This window comes from Notothenia coriiceps, unplaced genomic scaffold (genome assembly GCF_000735185.1).
Source record: "Notothenia coriiceps isolate Sejong01 unplaced genomic scaffold, NC01 NC01_scaffold00000286, whole genome shotgun sequence".
Lineage (NCBI taxonomy): Eukaryota > Metazoa > Chordata > Actinopteri > Perciformes > Nototheniidae > Notothenia > Notothenia coriiceps.
Window position 1 is genome coordinate 153,321 of NW_011332987.1, and position 18,681 is coordinate 172,001.

At 44.6% G+C, this 18,681-nt stretch overlaps 2 protein-coding genes across 2 annotated transcripts in view; both read right to left on the bottom strand.

Annotated features, from left to right (window-relative positions):
* The window catches only part of LOC104962521 (receptor-type tyrosine-protein phosphatase kappa-like), a 47,354-nt gene extending 39,333 nt beyond the window's left edge, over positions 1-8,021 (bottom strand). Inside the window, exons 1-2 of the mRNA XM_010791000.1 lie at positions 7,769-8,021; positions 1,747-1,913 (exon numbers count right to left, since the gene is read on the bottom strand). Coding sequence (XP_010789302.1) covers positions 1,747-1,913; positions 7,769-8,021 — 420 coding nt within the window. The remainder of the gene's footprint in view (positions 1-1,746; positions 1,914-7,768) is intronic.
* A 2,414-nt stretch (positions 8,022-10,435) lies between these two features.
* The window catches only part of LOC104962614 (uncharacterized), a 30,898-nt gene continuing 22,652 nt past the window's right edge, over positions 10,436-18,681 (bottom strand). The window contains exons 3-5 of the mRNA XM_010791098.1: positions 12,342-16,751; positions 10,926-11,210; positions 10,436-10,582 (exon numbers count right to left, since the gene is read on the bottom strand). Of these exons, the coding sequence (XP_010789400.1) occupies positions 10,436-10,582; positions 10,926-11,210; positions 12,342-16,751 (4,842 nt within the window). The remainder of the gene's footprint in view (positions 10,583-10,925; positions 11,211-12,341; positions 16,752-18,681) is intronic.

Genomic DNA, 18,681 nt, shown 5'->3' on the forward strand with positions numbered 1-18,681 from the left:
AGAGAGGGGAGAGAGAGGAGAGAGAGAGGAGAGAGAAGGGAGAGAGGAGAGAGAGGAGAGAGAGGGGAGAGAGAGGGAAGAGAGGGAGGAGAGGGGAGAGAGAGAGGGAAGAGAGGGAGGAGAGGGGAGAGAGAGGGGAGAGAGGGGAGAGAGAGAGGGGAGAGAGCCAGCATGAGAGCTATGCTGGCTCAGCGTGGATCTGATCTGCTGCCCAGTGCATTAGTATTAACCTGCTCTGTATACAGTTTGAATGAAATCAGTAAATGGTGAACAGGGTTCCAAAACAGCTACGTTGTTCCAAAACGCAGTGACTAAGGGAACATGGGTGAGGGGGGAAGCACAGAGGTGAAACTGTGTGTGTGTCATGTGAGGCTTACTGTGTGTGTGCTGGCATTATGAGAGAGGATGATGACATAGACGAGCGGAGCAGGATGGAGTTTAGGACCTGGCACCAACACCGGCGGCCAGGTTATCAGGGTGGAGCGGATTTCATTTGTGTGTGTGTCTATGTGTATGTGTATGTGTGTGTGTGTGTGTGTGTGTGTGTGTGTGTGTGTGTGTGTGTGTGTGTGTGTGTGTGTGTGAGATTAAATGGCCAAAGGAGAGTAATTAAAGCCAGTGAATAGCATTATCTCCTGAAGCAGATCAGCTTTCCAAACAGAGGTTTATCTCTCCAATGGCTTATATATGCACCGTACCTCACTTCCTGATGTAACCAGCAGCTTCCTTACAAACAATCTCAAAACCAGCTATAGGTCTGGTAGCAGTTTAGCCTCTATATGTATTTCTGAGGTACCATTGTATCCAGCAAATATCTTCATAACTGATGAGAATATGTCTTGTGTGAGCCGTTTACAGTCCGATTATCAACTTAAGACAAGAGAATGGAGTTAGATAATGATGCATAAAAGGCAAATTGTCGATAGTGTTTAGAGACCTAACGACATTCTCTAAAGCTGACTGTCATCAACCTATAGATCTGTGCGTTGGAAATATTACATTCAGATCAATTTTGTCAACACACAAAAAAATCAGAAAGAGAATTAGCTCACTTTACACATTATTTTCCTGTTTGCTATATGATCAATATTATGTAAAAAATCCAAATTAGTATTGTTTAAGAAATATGCAATCTGCTAGCTGGGAGATGTGTTTCAAATCTGACTTTTGCACACTTTCAGTAAAAGAGAATGACGGCAATATTTACCAGAAGATGGATAAGTGCCCATACATGGAAATAATCCCAGATGTACTTTACTTGAATGTACAGCAGAGGCTCAGTAACTTTTCAACAAATAATTATTACATTTGGGGGACATATGTCAATTATGTCTTATTATTAAGTCTCATATTCATAAACATTGATTTCTTGAAGGCGCACATCCTCCCCAAGAGGGATCAGAGCCAAGTTTACAGCCTGCCATCACTGCACTACACACAGAGGACCGTGGGCTCCCAGCTGATCTTCTCTGATGAGGACTTACAGCCTCTGAACAAGTGAAGTGAAGGGAAAATGACAGAGTGGAAGAAAGAGTGGGGACGATAGACCGAGGAGGGGGAGGTTTAGAGAAGTGCGTGCAGAGAAGTGACGGGATCTGTTCCTCCTCTGGCTCTGTGCCGTACATGGCCAGTATATGAACGCTACACACTGTACAAGGACACACACACACACACTGAATGGGAGCTGACACACACTACTGTATGAACCTCGATATCCCTCCGCCTCCTACTGCCGCCGCCTCACACCTTCGCCTGCATTATTACCAGAGGAATGGGGGAGGCAGGGATGGAGATGAGGAGTGGGAGAGGGGGGATGGGCGAATAAAGGACAAGAGGAGGAAGGTAAGGTAGACGAGAGCTCTCTTCAGGAATCTCCAACATCGATGGCTCCTTCTGGCTGCCAAAGTGAAAGACTTAAGGCGGGGAAAAACTCCATATTCGCCATAACAGCTTCGTTATGACATTACCGAACCAATACGGAACTGAAGCAGCAAATTGGAAACTCATGAAGAACATAAATAATAGATTTTATAACTTGTTTTTCTGATGGAGGGTTAACTGACCATGACCGTGCTTCTTCGAGTCTTAAAACGAATGGCTTCTCGGTGTTGAAACACAAACAACAGTCTATGACAAACTCACACTCCTTGGAAACGTCAGTGACTCCTGGCTCAGGTTTCAGAACCTCAAAGTGTGATTTCTGGAGTCTGACAGGACCGAGGTCTTATCTTTAAGACCCAGCACTCTCAAAGGCGGCTTGAGAGTAATAACATGTGTGTGAGGGATCAGCCGAACGTGGCCAAACAATACATAAATATTAAGAAAAAGCTGTGCTCAATGTAGACAGGGCGAACTGCAAAAGGGCAAGCTTCTAACACTAAATCATTTGCAAAGCGACCCAACATGAAATGGACTGAAGCGCTGAATCACAGTCCCTTTATAAGGCAGACTTGCAGATTCTCTCTCCAGCTCTTTTGTTGCATTCCTCACCCAATGCGTATGTGGAGAGGCTGTCTGACGTTTCCAGACAGTAACCATTTGTAAGACTGATTGTATCTGAGCTAACAGAGCGCTTTAAACCTCACTTTTGTTGCATTTAGATGTAGTCAGACGACACTTTGTACAAACAAGGCCATCATTTCCAGAAGATTCTTCCGTTGTAAACAAAAAAGTGTCTGACAAGGATAGAAAGCCTCTGCACACACAGCTTGAGAAGACAACTCAAACCATCCCTCTTTCGCAGGGTGGTAGGCCTGAGCAGCTATGATAAGATAAGCCTATCAGAAGGGTTCGCAGAGGAGGTAGCACAGAATGTGCAGACAGGAAGAGCATGTTACTGAAAACTTGAGAAAGAATTTAACCTTAGCTGCCCTTGCTGCTGGCAGAAAGGGAGCACTTAGGAATACATGATAGCGATACTGACATTTATCTGTATTTCTTGAGAAGTCAGCCACTTCAGCTGACCCGGGACAAGCAATAAACCAGAGTTCATGTTTTATCAATACTAGTGTAACTGAAGCAGGGTCTGGAGGGCAACTAAGGACGAGAAAACAAACAGAAAGAGACTTTTGGTAGAAGGAATCTGCATGAAGAGACACACTCAAAAGATGTACCTGTTTCTTTGCAATATATTAAAGGAGGGAGAAGGCAATGGGAGCTGAAATAAGTTACTGAGAATCAACGAGGTGTTGACTTTTGACGGGGTAGACAATTAAAGGTGGGGTAGGTAATTTCGGAGAAACCAGCTCGAGTGCGCTAGAATTTGAAAATACACAACCGGAGAAAATCTGCCACTTCCTCACAGAGCCCCTCCTCCAACACACACGAACGCACACATGACCAATGAGGGCACGAGATCAGTTTGTGCACAGATGGAAGGCTGACAGGCAGGTAGGCCATCCAGTTACTTTAGCCGGGCCGGCTCAGATGATTGGTCGTGCTTTTTACAGCGCTACGGCTTCTTCCACAGATGATATTTCTCTATGTATTTTTTGTCAAAGCACTTCAGATATTCATTGCTATCGGGATGTTAAGAGCATTCCATGGAATATAACGAAAACTGTATCTCGAGCCGGTTTCTCAAACTTACCTACCCCACCTTTAAGGCAATGGAAGAAGTGAAAACGTTCCTGATAGCTCTCGGAAATAGAGCGAATGCCACAGTGAAACAAGTACAAGCGAAGAAACTCAAATTGGACAAATCACCTGTCAGAATGGAGAAGCCAGTTTTCTTTATGCAGCAGAGACAAATGCAGATCACTCAGAAAAGACATTACATAATGTACAAGGAAGCACAGGGGAGAAGGGCATACAGTGTAGTACACTAAAAGGGTATTCTCCCCCTGGAAATGTACTGTACTAAGACATGCAGAAGCATTACATCGCCAGAGGCAACGCAGCCTAAACCACAGCATGTGTATGTTGAGATATTTATGGAAGCAGCCGGGTTGCTCATGTAGTGTCATGTATACTTCAGCACCCTGACAAACCACAACCACTTCTAAAGTTGTCTAACATTAATTAAATGTTTATCTGTTAGCTCTAGTGTGATCTTTGAATACATTAAATGCTTATTACCTCTAGAGCTTGGTTTGCATTGGTTTTGAGGTATAACAGACCTCAAAGGCAGATTTTATAGCAGAGAGATAGTTCCAATAAAAAATGTAATGTTCTTAGCAACACAAACTGAATTCCATTGATGTATTGGGGAAAAGGAAGATATATCAGATTGGACACATGACACTCAAACAATCTTCAAACTAATTCAAATGCTTAATGATTAGTTTTATCATAATACAACTTTTTAATATAATTCCGGTGAAATATCCCTGGATAATTACAGAGGACGTAACAATAGAGTCCAAGTCAAATATGCAGGTATCATCCATCTCTCTTTGTTAGTCATAGTGTGTTTGACTAAAGAGTAGAGGTCTATTTTGTCCGTGTTAAAAGCCTCTGGAACACCAATTACAAGGTGTAAACTGCCACTCTTACACCTCTGTGGTGTCGTAGCACATGGGGAGATGTTACTTGATTCATTCAGTTGCATCTGCACAAGACTATAGGGATTTGAAAATATAAAAAAGTGTGTACTATTTCTTACAAACAACGCTAGTGAATGTTTGTATTAGCTTTTCTTTCTGCTTTGAATCAGGCGTGGCTGTACGAAAGCACCATCTGATCTGAAGTGATGGCAGCTATAGATGTTTGTGGACTTGTCTCCCTCCTTCCTCCCGAACACCCATGATCCTGTCTCTGCCTGCCTGTCAATCAGCAGTGTGAGCATCCAGTGTGTTGGCAGCTGTACCGGGGAGCTCGTGCCAAACCTGCTCTGCCCTTCGGTGATGGGCAGAGCGAGAGCGATGGACGGGATGAAGGGAATCGCAGAAAGAACAAGAGAGTTTCAGCCTCAGTTCTTCTCAGCCCGGGCCGTCAGAAGGAAATCTATTTAAAGGGAGAGACTTCTCACTATCCGCCTGCCAATGAGCGAGCCGAGAACGCAAAGCACTCTTTTCTTCCTCTTCTCCAACAAAGAGAAATAATTGTAGCTTGCTGCGTAGTACAGTCGCTGCCAAGCTAGCAACAGGGAGGCTGTTGACTATTACATGTATGATAAATCAAGTTTGAATGCTGCATTCATTCTGTATATGTGCCTCACACTGAGGAGGGTCAAAGGTCATGAAAAGAAGGACGTATATATAATAGTGTTGGTCAAAATGAAGTGACCAAAGAGTTTTCCGCCACACCCCACTTAACGCTCACAATGACAATGTTGACATGGTAGGTATAATGTTTATAGCAGTCACCATTTAACCTTTTTCATCTAAAAATGCTTATTTTAGATATTAATCATTAAACACAAAGTGCAAGAGAGGCTAATTGTAGCTCTCTTCACGACACAGACACAGATCGGCTCTTTAAAACGGGCGTTCATTTCTTGGACTTTTCATCTTGTAGCCTCCCCTCTTCAGTTACGCCGTGAGAAAACTATAACAACGAATAACACGTAAACATATTAGCATATTGTGCTACACATATATGAATGAAAATAGGACATATGAAAACGAGAAAGGAGATTCATCTTTAAAGTTCCTTTTCCGTATAACCTTGTCAAATTATAACTTTGTCACAGACTTCAGCAGAGCTTCAAATAAAGAAGTCAACCCACGTTGAGTTGTCCAGTGCATCCACAAAACACGCAGTACCAGTACATGAACAAACATGAGTTCCTAGGCACAGGAAACAACAAACACTTATTGGTTTAACATATAAAACCAACTGTATTAAATCATGCCATCCCTGGATAATTACAGAGAACGTAGAAATAGTTTGAACTATAAACTATGAAATTAATTGTGTTGTTCTTTTTAATTAAGGCAACATTTACACTAATGTAAGTTGTGTAGGTAATTATTCAAAAACCAGAGTATTGGGCAAACCAAGCCTTGCTAATTATTACAAATATGTTAACACAAAGCACTGACTTCAATATTTCCTACAATTATAAGGCTCACAACATTAAACAGTGCATGAACACTGAAAGGACTCCACATCGGCTCTACCAAGCACAGGTGTCAGATAATTAACTTACGTCCCAACATAAACACTAAATGCTATTATTTATCATAAATCATGGACATTATGCGAGAATTTAAAAATAAACACCAAACATTTCAGTTCTAATTGACTGTTTAATCAATCGTTATTCAGTGGAAAAACACTGAGGAATATTGATTTTTGTGGGAAAACCTTTCTCTTCAGTTGCTGCATGACATCATGCGCCCCTCTACAGCTTTCTATCTTTTATGGAACGCAGCACGCCGCTCCGACACCACGTAATGGGCTGTTTGGAGACAACAACGCCATTAAGCAGAGATAATTGCTCCCAGCTCTTTAGACGGCACTTGTGCTTTGACGAGTTCGACTACAGTATATTGAATATTGTCAGACAATGGACAGAACATGTTGTGCAATATGGATTCTCAATGGTCTTTAGGGTGGTTCGGTGTGTGATGCATGTCATATAGTTCAGAATCAAATTCATCCATTGTTCAATGATGCGCGCGCACACACACACACACACACACACACACACACACACACACACACACACACACACACACACACACACACACACACACACACACACACACACACACACACACAACTACAACCAGGTAACACACACACACACACACACACACACACACACACACACACACACACACACACACACACCTGAGTGTTTGGTCCTTCTTCAGCAGAGCTACGGTAAATGCAGTTCCATGACAACAGAAATATAGGCAGGCGGTGAGCGAAAGCCCCATTTGCACGTCAATTTTGAGATGTGTGTAAATAAGAGGGCTTGAGACAAGGACATATACATTGTTACAAGACATTACAACACTAACAAGCCTGCAGCTAGTGTTCGTGAGCAAAGATTGAAACTAAAACCACAGCCAAAAATTGCAATATTCCAAATCTTACAATATGACATTTCCTACATTGCATCTTTCTAGAAGCACATAGAAGACCAAGAAAAAAAGTGTAATCCCCACTGCCTGGACAGCAACACATACCCTGAATACAGTATTAAGAAAACCTGCATATACTACATTCTTTTCATTGTCTACAGATATTAAGTGTCTGCAAAAGATACAAACACTGGCCATGCGATCACCATTGATGGTTTGACTCATTGACACTTTGCCTGTCATTCTTTCTCCTGTCATGTGCTGTCATTTTCAAAAAATAACAGTCAAATGATCCGAAACAAGGTTTTCTAAGCACTGATTTTTGAAAAACGTATAATGATACCTAAGCCCGAGAGAGTTGAGGGTGGAGAATCAGATTGCATGTTCAATCTGAAGGCCACCTCGAGTGCACACACACAATCTATGAGCTGTGTGTTTAGCAGAGAAATACACAGACTGAAATCAGTAAGCAAGACCATAAGACTGATGGTGTTTTCTGGCTCTCTCTGCATTCCTAGAAAGCCAAGGCCCACCCAAACACGTCAACATAGCCCCTCGTTGACAGAGTGTCAGCTCAACGGCTGGCATGACGCTCACACGCACACACAAAAACACACAGGGTACATCCAGTCCAACCTTGAACAACACACTCTCCCCATGGCAGTGTGCCAGTCTGCTTGTGAGCATGTGTGGTCTCATCATGTGTATGATAAAAGAGACTTTATATGTGATGACAGATTACAACGCTCAGAGGAATTGAGGGATTTCCAGAGGGGTCTGCATCAGGCACTTACCTGTGGTGGAGTGCAGGCTCTCCAAGCTCCAATAGCGAGACAGGACCCCCCTCAGAGTTCCACCCAAGCTACCTCCGCGTCCACCCATACATCCACCCACCCCGAGCTCTGCGTCCAACATGCTGTCCACCACCCCGGCTGTGGGGCTCCCTCCGTCCGAGTCGGAGCCCGGAGACAGCCCCAAGCTGCCGCTGCTGCCACAGCTGCCCCCGGGCAGGGGCACGCCCCCTCCAGAGCCCTGCTGGGTCCGCATCCCAATCAGGGTGGACGACAACAAGGGGGGAGACGGCAGTGGGCAGTGAAGAAGTAAGTGGGAATGAAGAAGAGGCAAGACAGGCTGAGCAGGTGGTTTATCCCCAGGGCGAGAGCGCAGAGGAGGAAGGGGAGGCGGAGGATATCTGCGGCACTATACGCTGAGGTAAGCTTCAGCTGTCAACTTGCTGCTTCCTCCTCCCATTCACAGCCGGCTGTAGCAGCGCTGCTCTCCTCCACCTCTCTGCTCTGGATCGCTCTCATGCAACGACAGCCTCTCTCTCTCTCGCTCCCTCTCTCCAGGCTGACATCAGTGGGGGTCCTTCAGGGGGGTTCCTGCAGCGTAAACGGCTCACTAATGGTGCAGTATCCACTAAGGTGGAGATGAAAACAGCCAGCCCTCTCCCTCGCTCACTCCTCCCCCCTTCCCTCACCCTCCCGAACACACAACAACAAACACACACACACTATACACACACTGCACAGTCTCTATTGGTTTTCAATTCTACAGTGAGTTACAGAGCAGATTTTCAGATTATGTTTCTGGTTATTTTCATCCATGTTGGCTCTGGGACTTTCATGATTGACGAATATATTAATAAATGTATTATGTAAATGCTGTTTAACATGCTGAATCTACAGGATAATATATATAATGATGATTAAACAGATAAATGACACCAGCCATTTGAAGCAAATGTTGTGACACACTCAGAGGCTTCACCAACAAATGTTTTAAATTAAGTATATTAGCCTTCAATCAGCTTCAAGAGGCGGTACAATTAAATATTGACATTTTATTTTAATTATGCTTATCAAGAATGTCTGTCTCCATCCCAATACACGGGAGGTTTAATCAATTTGTATAAACTGTGTTAGTTTGGAAAATGCACAGAACCTGGACCTACTTTCTTGCAAAGAAATACCATTGACAGTATATTCTGCATGATCCCCAATTCTTGACAAATAATCTCAATGATCGGCTAAATCTAAAGCTATGCACTCGAGGCTAACAGTGCTGACCAGCCTAACAGTGGAATGTCTGCATTTTTGTAGATCAAGCATATGACACAAAAAAACAGAATATATATTTTGAAAAGGGCTCGTAATCTGAAAGTGTCGTGTAGGGGGAAGTTAAACGATTTGTGTTTTCAGTGGTTGGTGAACTGAACTGAAACTAATACGCTATGTGGACTATTGTTTTTGTTGGACTATTTTTCATGAACTATATGGATTATACTTTTTCATTCACATGGGACTCACTGTTCTTGAACTATTGAATATAGTATATAGTATATAATATATTGATGTGTTGTGTTTTTCTTCAAAGGTGTTAATTTACTATTGAAAATACAGAAATATTGTACTGGTTAAGAGGGGCATGTACCCGTTGTAGGGTTTGACTTGATCTTAACTATAAATTGTCAGGTCTGACCTGACTGGCACCCCAGCAACTATAGTTGAACCGTTACAATACAACTTTATCCGCAGTATATATAATATGCGGTCCAAAGCCAGCGTTGCACATGAAGCCTTGTCATAGTGGAGTCACGCTCAATGATCGGCTAAATCTAAAGCTATGCTCCCGAGGCTAACAGTGCTGACCTAACAGTGGAATGTCTGCATTTTTGTAGATCAAGCGTTCATTCCTACGGGTGGTATTAGATTCCAGACTAATGAAACCACCTTAAAAGAGGATTACATGAGAAAAAAAGAGATATATCACTGTGGAGATTAGTTCTGCTCTGCTGGGGTTCACAATGATAATGCATAGCACTGCGTAGAAAGATTAAAGTGTCTCTGTGTGCGGTCTTATTCTCATGCCCACCGTGCACTCGTCTCATGATTCAGAAGACAATTGAAATAAGTTTAATCTAATTATACTGACGACATCTGCAGCACGACCTCACTTTGAGACCTGCTGCCTAGTCACATTTGGCAAGATATATCCAACTACAAGTGATATATTTAGTAGTTGTTTAACACCCTGCCATAAATATCTATGTCACCTGATTTCCAGTAATATGGTCTAAAATGATGTTGCCTTTCTTCTCTCTGGTCAAAAGTTGGGTATGAAGAAAGGAGAATCTGATAGCATATTAGAATTGATTATATCTGTATGGTAACTGATAATTGTTACAGTGAGAGCTTACTGCAGCCAGCAGGTGGAATAAGGAACTGCACCGGTTCTGTGCCTCAACTACAAAACATTGCACTGCCATATGACACTAAGAACAGCACATACATTATGGACAGTTATCTATAAACAAGCAATACGGAGCACATGCGGATGTGTTCCAACATCTTTTTGGGGAGATAATAAGGTAACCAAAATGTCACAAGTTTCATATGTTCCTGTGTATTCACCAACCCGAGGTGAATCTGGAGAGGAAGTGTTAAATGCAGAGGACTTAGTCAGAGAGGGTACTTACAGAAGTAGGAGATGTGTCTTCTCCAGCCGAGGCAGTCCAGACCGATGGGGGTGCTCTGAGAGAAGCAGTGGGATTTCAGGGGCATCCCACGGAAAGCCTCAATGGGACCCAAGCTCTCTCCAGCATCAGTCTGTGGGAATAACAGAGGACTACTTTCAAATCACTCACATCACCAATATTTGTTTACCTGCGAGGCGGACATGAGCCCGTAAAAAAAAAACTATCAAGAAATTGCAGAAAAGTAAGAAAAGAATAAAAGAAAAGGCATGCGTGAATGTGCAGAAGAGTGGAAATGTAGTAGCAGATAGTAAAGTGACGATAGGCTTCATATCCACGATACAAAGCCATCAGACAGGAGCAGACTGTCCAGGAGGAACGGAAACTCAGAAACAGGAGAAGAGAGGAGTGTAACAAAGACTTCCAAGGTTCGGATCTTTGCTTCGGCGGCTGGAGGCGCTGTGGCCTCTTCTTACTTTGTCCATGTCTTCAGACAGCAGCGTGTGGAGCTGGCCCAGGCTCCCCCGGATGGCTCTGGCCAGTTTGCGTTTGTTTCTCTTTTGTTCTTCGATCCAGTGGTCGTCTAAAAAACTTCTCCTTCGGTGCTGGCCACCTCCGTCACGGACCACGCCCACCCAGCAGCCTGTCCTCGGTCCACTGAGAACCACAGAGGGCGTCCCCTCACTCTTCACCTCGCTCTTCACCTCCAACAGCCTTCTTGTTCTGGACAGGCTGCGAGGGCGACCACTGTTTGGTGTTCCCTTTTAAGTGCACAGTTTACTGGTTAGTCACATTCACCTTTTCAACTGCTGCTTATAACTCTAGATCTTGAGAAACTAACCAAAATCGTATTGCATTGTGTCGTCATTTGGCGAAGTAAACAATGAAATTAAATGTATGAATTCAAAATGCTGTTCAAATATGCAGTTGTATTCCCCTTCACCTCCTTTAACTGCATTTTCTTCATGTGTTTCCATAGATATTCTGTGTGCCATCCAGACTCCAAAATATCCGGTTTCATAGGGTTCTACACTTTTAACCAAATAAAATATCCAGCTCCAAATTACTGGAAAAAAGAAAGTTGGTGACCCAAGCCCATAACCATCGACTGGGATGAGCCTAAACATGGCTATGGTGAATTAGATTGAATTCAAGTGGGAGGATGCCACAAGGTGGGGCTAGTCCTCCAGTTTTCTTTGTATCACAGGACTATTGTAGGAACTGGCAGGGCGGTGGGCCGATGGTGACCGTGTAACTGACAGTATGGAAATCTACCGCACTGCTCGGGGGCTGAGGGGGGAAAAAAGAGTTGACTCTGCTGTTTCTCTCCTCCTCTTCATTTAGATCGTGGAGAGCCACAAAGAAGGACTTGTTCTCTGTCCCCAACCCAGATACTGACAGATCTAGTAGATACACTGGCAACCACCCTGAGACCCACACACACTAACACCACCGTCTGCAGAGTAAGAGATTAACTGGTGTTGCTCTATTTTTCTATTCATTCCAAGCCAGAGTTAGTGAGGGTGTGTTGGAGGCGGGGATGAGACACTTTTCCCAGGGAGCTGGAACCCTACTGGCATCTTAATTGAGACCTTAACAAGGACCGGTTCATCTATACAGTTTTAAAGTGACGTTAACATTTAAAAAGGAAGGGCATTTTTACACATACACACAATTGAACCCCAGACAAACCTTGGTACTTAAGGTTCAAGGTTCTTTATTGTCAAACTAACATAGCTACAGAGTAATTATGTCGTTGAAAATCTTAGGTCACAGGCTTCTCCAACAATGCAACACAATATATTTAGATTATATAACATTTCTGTATAAAGATGTCACACATTTCTTTTCAAATGTTACAAAAATCTGCATGACAAACAGACTTTTCTTACCTCTAATTCGTTGATAGAGCCAATGGAGCTGATTTGTGACTGGCTGTCTATTCTGCCTTCGGCTGCGTCCACAGGGCTGAGGCTGACCCCCACAGGGCTAGCTGAAGGTTTTAGGGTCTTAGGTCTCTCCGGGGGGTCTGTTAATCCCTCCACGCTGACCGACTGGCTCAGAAGGAAAGGACAGGCAGAACTGGCCCTCGCTGAGTGAGAGTAGCTAAAGATTTTACGCTGAGCTGTCGGCCTGGGACTGTTGGGTTTGGGGCTCATCGGCCGTAAGGGTCCTTTAGTCAAACTCTCACTGACCCCTGGGTGGGACTTGGTCCAGGCTGGTGAAATCTGCTGAGTAAGGGTGGCTAGTGAGGAGCTTAAAGGTGAGACAGGGCTGGTGCTGATTGGCTGTGAGACTGCTGAGTCATCTAGAAAGAGAGGAAGGCCCGACTCAGTGGTAGGTTCACCATTTGGTGATAACTTCCTTCTCTGGCCTTCAGATTTACAGCCATGGGGGGTTTCATTTCCACTCGCTTCCCAGCAAACTTCCTGCTTAGAGGTGGGATCAGTATGGCGGCGGGCTCCGGGGGATGTGGGAGACCCAGGACTGCTGAGCCTGTCCAGGAGAGGAGAAGACGTTATGTCTTCACAGCTCGGCCCAGAAGCTGTGCTGGTACATTCCCCCTCTGGCACTGAAATGGCTCTTTTCAGCAGCTCAGACTCCCTGGCCTTTTTTAGCCTCCTCGAGGTTTGTTTGGCTAAACCAGAATCCACATCAGTGCCCACAGTGGCCTGCTCCTCATTGTCCTTATCCAAAGAACGGGACTCAAACAGGCTGGAGAGAGACTTGTGTGCTTGTGCAAAGCGCATGCGGATGTTTAAACTGTCATTGCTCTTGCTCCTCTTGTACGTCTGCCCATTGGGGGCCTGGGCAAGCATAAGGAGGGGGTTGTCTGGGCTCGGTCCTCCGTTTCCCTCCCCATTACTCCCCTGTCGTACATGGCGAGTTTGGGGAGAAGAGGGGAAAAAGCCAGAGTCCTCTTCTTCCATCTCATAATGCATTGAGGACACTGTTTGGTTAAGCACGTTGCCTTTCACGAAAACCTCATCGTCTGAGTTCTCCCTATGTGGCCCTTGCTCAGACAGAAGGCCCTCGCCTCCGCAATCAGATGACTCCGGGGTTACCTCCTCACCTGTTGCACCTTTTGAGCCCTTAGACTTCCTAAAAGAAGGCATTTTTGCAAATACAGAAAACTTAGAACTTTTATTTCCTGCCTGGCTGCCTTTTGATTTGCTCCTCTTGGTCATTTTGTCATGGTTGGTATTTCTGTCTAAAGGAGAAACGGGATCCTCAAACTCATCGCAGGTGCTGCTAGCTGAGGTGTAAGACACAGCATCATAGGCAGAAGTCTTAGGTCCGCCACTACCATGCAGAAAAGATGTTGCTGGGCTCACGTCAGGTTCTGATTCAGCAGAAGTAAACGATTCTTCTTCTATTTCAGGCTGGTGTTGGGGACTGGATATGAACCCTGAAAGGTGAGCCCTAACTTCCTCTGTAGGCCTCATGACCTCTGTAGGCCTCATGAGCTCATATTCTTCCTTTGTTTCTATTTTAAAGTCATCCTCTGCTGTGCCACAATATTCCAGTGATCGCTCAGCCTCCAGAATTGGCTCTAAGCTGCTGACAGGGAGCAGGTTATGGCCGACATCAGGGTGTGTGTACCTCACCCTGACCTCCTGCTGTGGAGCTGACAATGTGACCTGTGTGTGGTCTCTAAACCCGTCAGCCGGTGAATATTCCTTTAATGGTTCGGATAAGCTGCCCTTTCCTCTGTTAGATAATCTGTGATGGCTAAATGCACTGTCCATTAATAGGCTGTCTGAACTTGACCCTAAGGGTTCAAGACCTTCGTGTCTTTCGGCAGTATTACCCTCATCACTCGTCTCTGGTTTAGTTCCATATGTATGAGCCAGTCTTGAATGGCTGTGGATAGAAATGTTTCTCCCTAGCACAGATTCAGTCTCTTCACTACTGCAATTGCTTCTGTAGTCCAGAGAAGACTGGAACACCTCAAAATGTTCCTGGGTCTTGGCTACATTTCCTAACGGGTTATTGGTTGCATTCATTGATGGTTCAACGACAGGACAAAATATTCTCTCATTACTTTTGTAGTGGGCTCCCCGTGAGAAACAGACTGAACCCTCCCCTCTTCCGACCCCTTTTGTACTGGCCTCGGTGTTATTGTTGGAGTCTGAGAGGAGAGAGAAAGAGGCGTTCAGGCTATTGGGAGGTTCAGGGATCTTACGCAGCTGCTGATTACAATGACTAGAAAGTGTGCTGGCAGTAGTTTTTATGTTTGTTAGGGAATTGACCCGGTGGTGTTCTCTGCTAATATCATGAGGGGACTCAGTAGCCACAAGACAGGTTGATGTTTTTCCTAAAGTAAAGCAGGCTTCTGGATCACTGACAGTTGCTTTTGGATCTAGTCTTTGCTCAACGTGCTCTGTTGGGCCAAACTGTGGAAGATGGACACTGCCCACAACAATTTGTTCATGATAAGCGTGACCGCCCTCCACCTTTTGCTCCTTGTTTTGGTGGAGAAGCGAGCAGGGTGATCCTTCCCTCCTTCTCTCTCCTCCAAAGTTCTCTGACAACAAACGGGAGGATTCCTCTGCTCCTTGGTTGCCAGAACAAAACAGCAGATGTTCTGAGAATGTTTGATGAGGCAGACATTCATCAGAATCCTGACAAATGTAAGATGGGATTTTAGTTGAGTCAGCTCCTGGTTCTACAGAGCCTGACTGTGACTTCTCCAGAAGCTTGTTCGCAGATTTGAGCTGCCTATGAGAGGGTATTTCTATTGTAAATACCCCCTGATCCAAGAGATTAGGGATCAAACCCTGGGTTCGACCTGGTCGACGTGGTTTTTGATCTGTTTGGACAGGTGAAGCTACAGTAGAAGACTTTGGGACCGAGGTTAATTCAGCAGAACAGGTGTCCAAAGTAAAAGAGTTTGAGGTCTCTGCAGAGAATGTGATGGATGAACATATTTCATTTACTGTCCCAGGTGGTGCACGCCCAAACTGCCCCGCATGAAGGCAGACACCCGACACCTTTGCCTTATCCTGAGGCTTTGTTTCACTATTACAAACCTGAGGGCGGATATCTGCCGGTCTCTCCTCACACACAGTTCGTGAACAGCAAACATCCACATTGTGTGCCAATATATTAACGGTATTGATTGTGTCTGTGAGCTTTTCTAATGCACTATTTTTCTTTGTGCCATGTGCTTCTGTGACGTTTGGACTTGCACCAACAGTTTTTGCACTTAACTGAGAGTCTGTCTCTGGTTCAGAGAGTGTTTGAGTATCTTTCAGATCTGTAAAATGTGTATCAGCTATGCATGTTATGTCATTACAATTACTCTCTATTCTGTTATAGGTTGCATTATAATGTGCGCCCACACTCTTACACAAGTCCCCTTCGTCTTTGTGCGCTTTAAGAGCCTGTACGTCTTTGTCTTCATTAATTACACCCTGCTGTTCTACATGTTCTCTGTGTCTGTGAGGTCTATCATTACAGTCACTACTGCATCTACTTAAATGTGTATTTTTCTCTACAGAGTAAGTGCCGAGTAGTTCAATATTCTCTACTTCCTGAACATTACAGACTTCTAATCTTTCTCTTTCTGTCTGTAACCTTGTGTTGTGCTCATGTGTGATCTGCTGTTGTTGTGTGTCCACAACCCTACCCTCCGTGGTATCTATGTGTTTCGTGCATGTTTCTGTGGATTCACTCAGTCTGTTGCTTTCTTCGGGTTGTGCATGCAACTTCACTTCCTGAGTGTCTGGTGGACTATTTACCTTCTTGTCAAAGGTGTCTGTGTTGTGTTGGCTTTGTACATGTAAACTGTATGGCTCCGTGCTGTCCTTGACTTGAGTTGCCTGTAAAGTGGACTGTTCCTGTTGCACGCCTAGTTCCTCTGTATACGGATGACACAGGTCTGAAGGCCTGAGCTTCGTGGGAATATTAGGTTCCACGTGGTTCTCTGGGCTTTTCCTCCTGCTACATCTAAATCGTCCAACATAAGTCTCTGTCTGTGCATCTCTGCGTTCCTCTTTTGCTGTCACCACCTCTCTCCGTCTGGCTTTTCTCTGCCCAGTGCGGAAGGTGCTGACCGTTGCTCTCCGACTAAGGCATGCACCCTCCAGTCCCAGCAGGGCATCCACAGAGTCCTCCCCATCCGGACTCAAATCTGACAGGGTGTCGCTGTGCCGTGAGCGGGAGTCACAATACTCATCCGATGTGTCCCCCCCTCCTGTGCCCCTATTGCACCATTCCTGGGAGTCAGCACCCAAATCCCCCTCCTCTAAGCCTAGTCCTTCAGAGGGGTGGGGGGACTGTTCGAGGGCTTCCTGGGGCTGTGGAGGCAGAAAGAAAGAAGAAGGGGGTGAGATAGAAATCAGCAGAGGAGCAACAGGTGGTTTAGCACAAGGCTATAAGAATCTTAAAGCCGATCCTCAAACAGGAACAGGCTGTCTTTTAGAAAGCAATATGTAAACTATTGATTTTAATACTAAGAGTCAGTCAACCAGAACAGCAGGTCAACAAGTCCTAAAGCCAGGTACAAATCCGACTGAAGTCGTGTTGTGTCGCATTTAGTCTTAGCTATTTCTATTAAGTCACAATTTATTAAAGCAGGTCAAATGTTAATAACTTCAGTTTTAATTGGTAAAGCAAATGAAATATGTTCACTTGCATTCCCACACTAAAATTTGTTGTATATGATGATACTTTAGCTATTGTGCATATGGACCGATATGAGGAAACAGCAGCCTGACTGTTTCCTATGACATCTGTTGACTAGAGCCAGAGTTGCAAGGAGACACACTGTGAAGTTCTGTGCAGCATTAATAACTGGAGAATGTCATATTGCATAGCCTGTGGGCGTCGATACAAGATTTCCACATCTACAATTAGCAGCATTGGTTAACACCAAGTTATTTTCCACTTCTAAACTGCTAGCGTTAGCCTCCATTCCCATTAGACTTTCTGCCACTAAATGTTTTTGTGATTCAAACCATAGGACAACACTCATATTTTGATGAAACCAATAAAACCGTATAGATACGAAAGTCAAAAAATAAGATATACAAAATGTCTTGGCAGAAACTTCTTACGAGGGACACTGTTTCCTAAAAGAAACAAAATGTTCTGCATATTGTTGTTGCTAAGAGCTGGAGTTTAGGTCACAAGCAACAGGTTGTTCTCCCTCTCAAAAGCAGTGTGCGCACACACACATAATCCATGTCAACATTTTACTCACTCTCCAGCGCTTCAGTGCATCAGCTGTGTGCAGCACCAAGGCAAAAAGGCGAGCGGCAAACCAGCTCAGCACAGCTCCCATGGCGTCCCACACACACACACTCACACACATAACCACAGAGTTCATACACTCAGCCGGAGAGTCTCCTCCTCCCTGATTCTACATGTCCGTGGCTTCCCTCTGCACTCTTCTGCCTTTGTCTCTGTGTTTATCTTCTGTGGCCGTCAACCGTGCTCGCTAAGAGCTCCATGTCTTAAATTACAGACCCTCCCCTTTCTTTATCCACCTGCACTGGTCCAAACACAAAGCCAGATAACAGGGAAGAAGAAGGTAGGAAGAAGCAGAACTTTTCACCGCATGTTTAAGATGTGTTCCTTCTGCCGCAGACAGGACATAATCCAGACTCAAAACAGCAGGTACACAGCGAGCTCTGTGTCTCCATAACAAGGGAGGACATTAAGAAAGCCCTGCTATAAATACAGAGCTGCCACTCCAGGCAGAGCACATGACAACTCCAGGCGAGGGCACGTAACCTTAATGCAAGCTAACTCAAATCACATTAGGAAGGACATGGCACCAGGGGGGGTGCCAATCAAACCGCCATTCTTGATCATACAGTGTTTAGGATGACATTTCATCTCTATAGTCCTACTCTAACCGTATAACGTTCTCTTTCTGGTCTAAATACATTTTTTAATGGCAAATACTGATAACTAATTATGGAAAATGAACGCAAATGATCAAAATCAATCACTGTCAAAAGTCACTTCAGATTAAGAGGACTCACAACACTGCATTCATCAATTCTTCAGGATAAGGAACAATACACTCGCATAGGGCGGGGCTAAACCAGAAGAACAGCAGTGATTGGTTTGTTCAGACGTGCCCTGTTTCCTTTCCTGCTAATGAATTAGAGTTGCGTGACTTAAAGAAGCTTAAAGGCTTAGCGTAGCACCTTTTTTTAGCAGATAGTGAGGCGGCTGGTTGAGGCACAGCACTATGACTCTTCAGCTATCCAAGCCTGC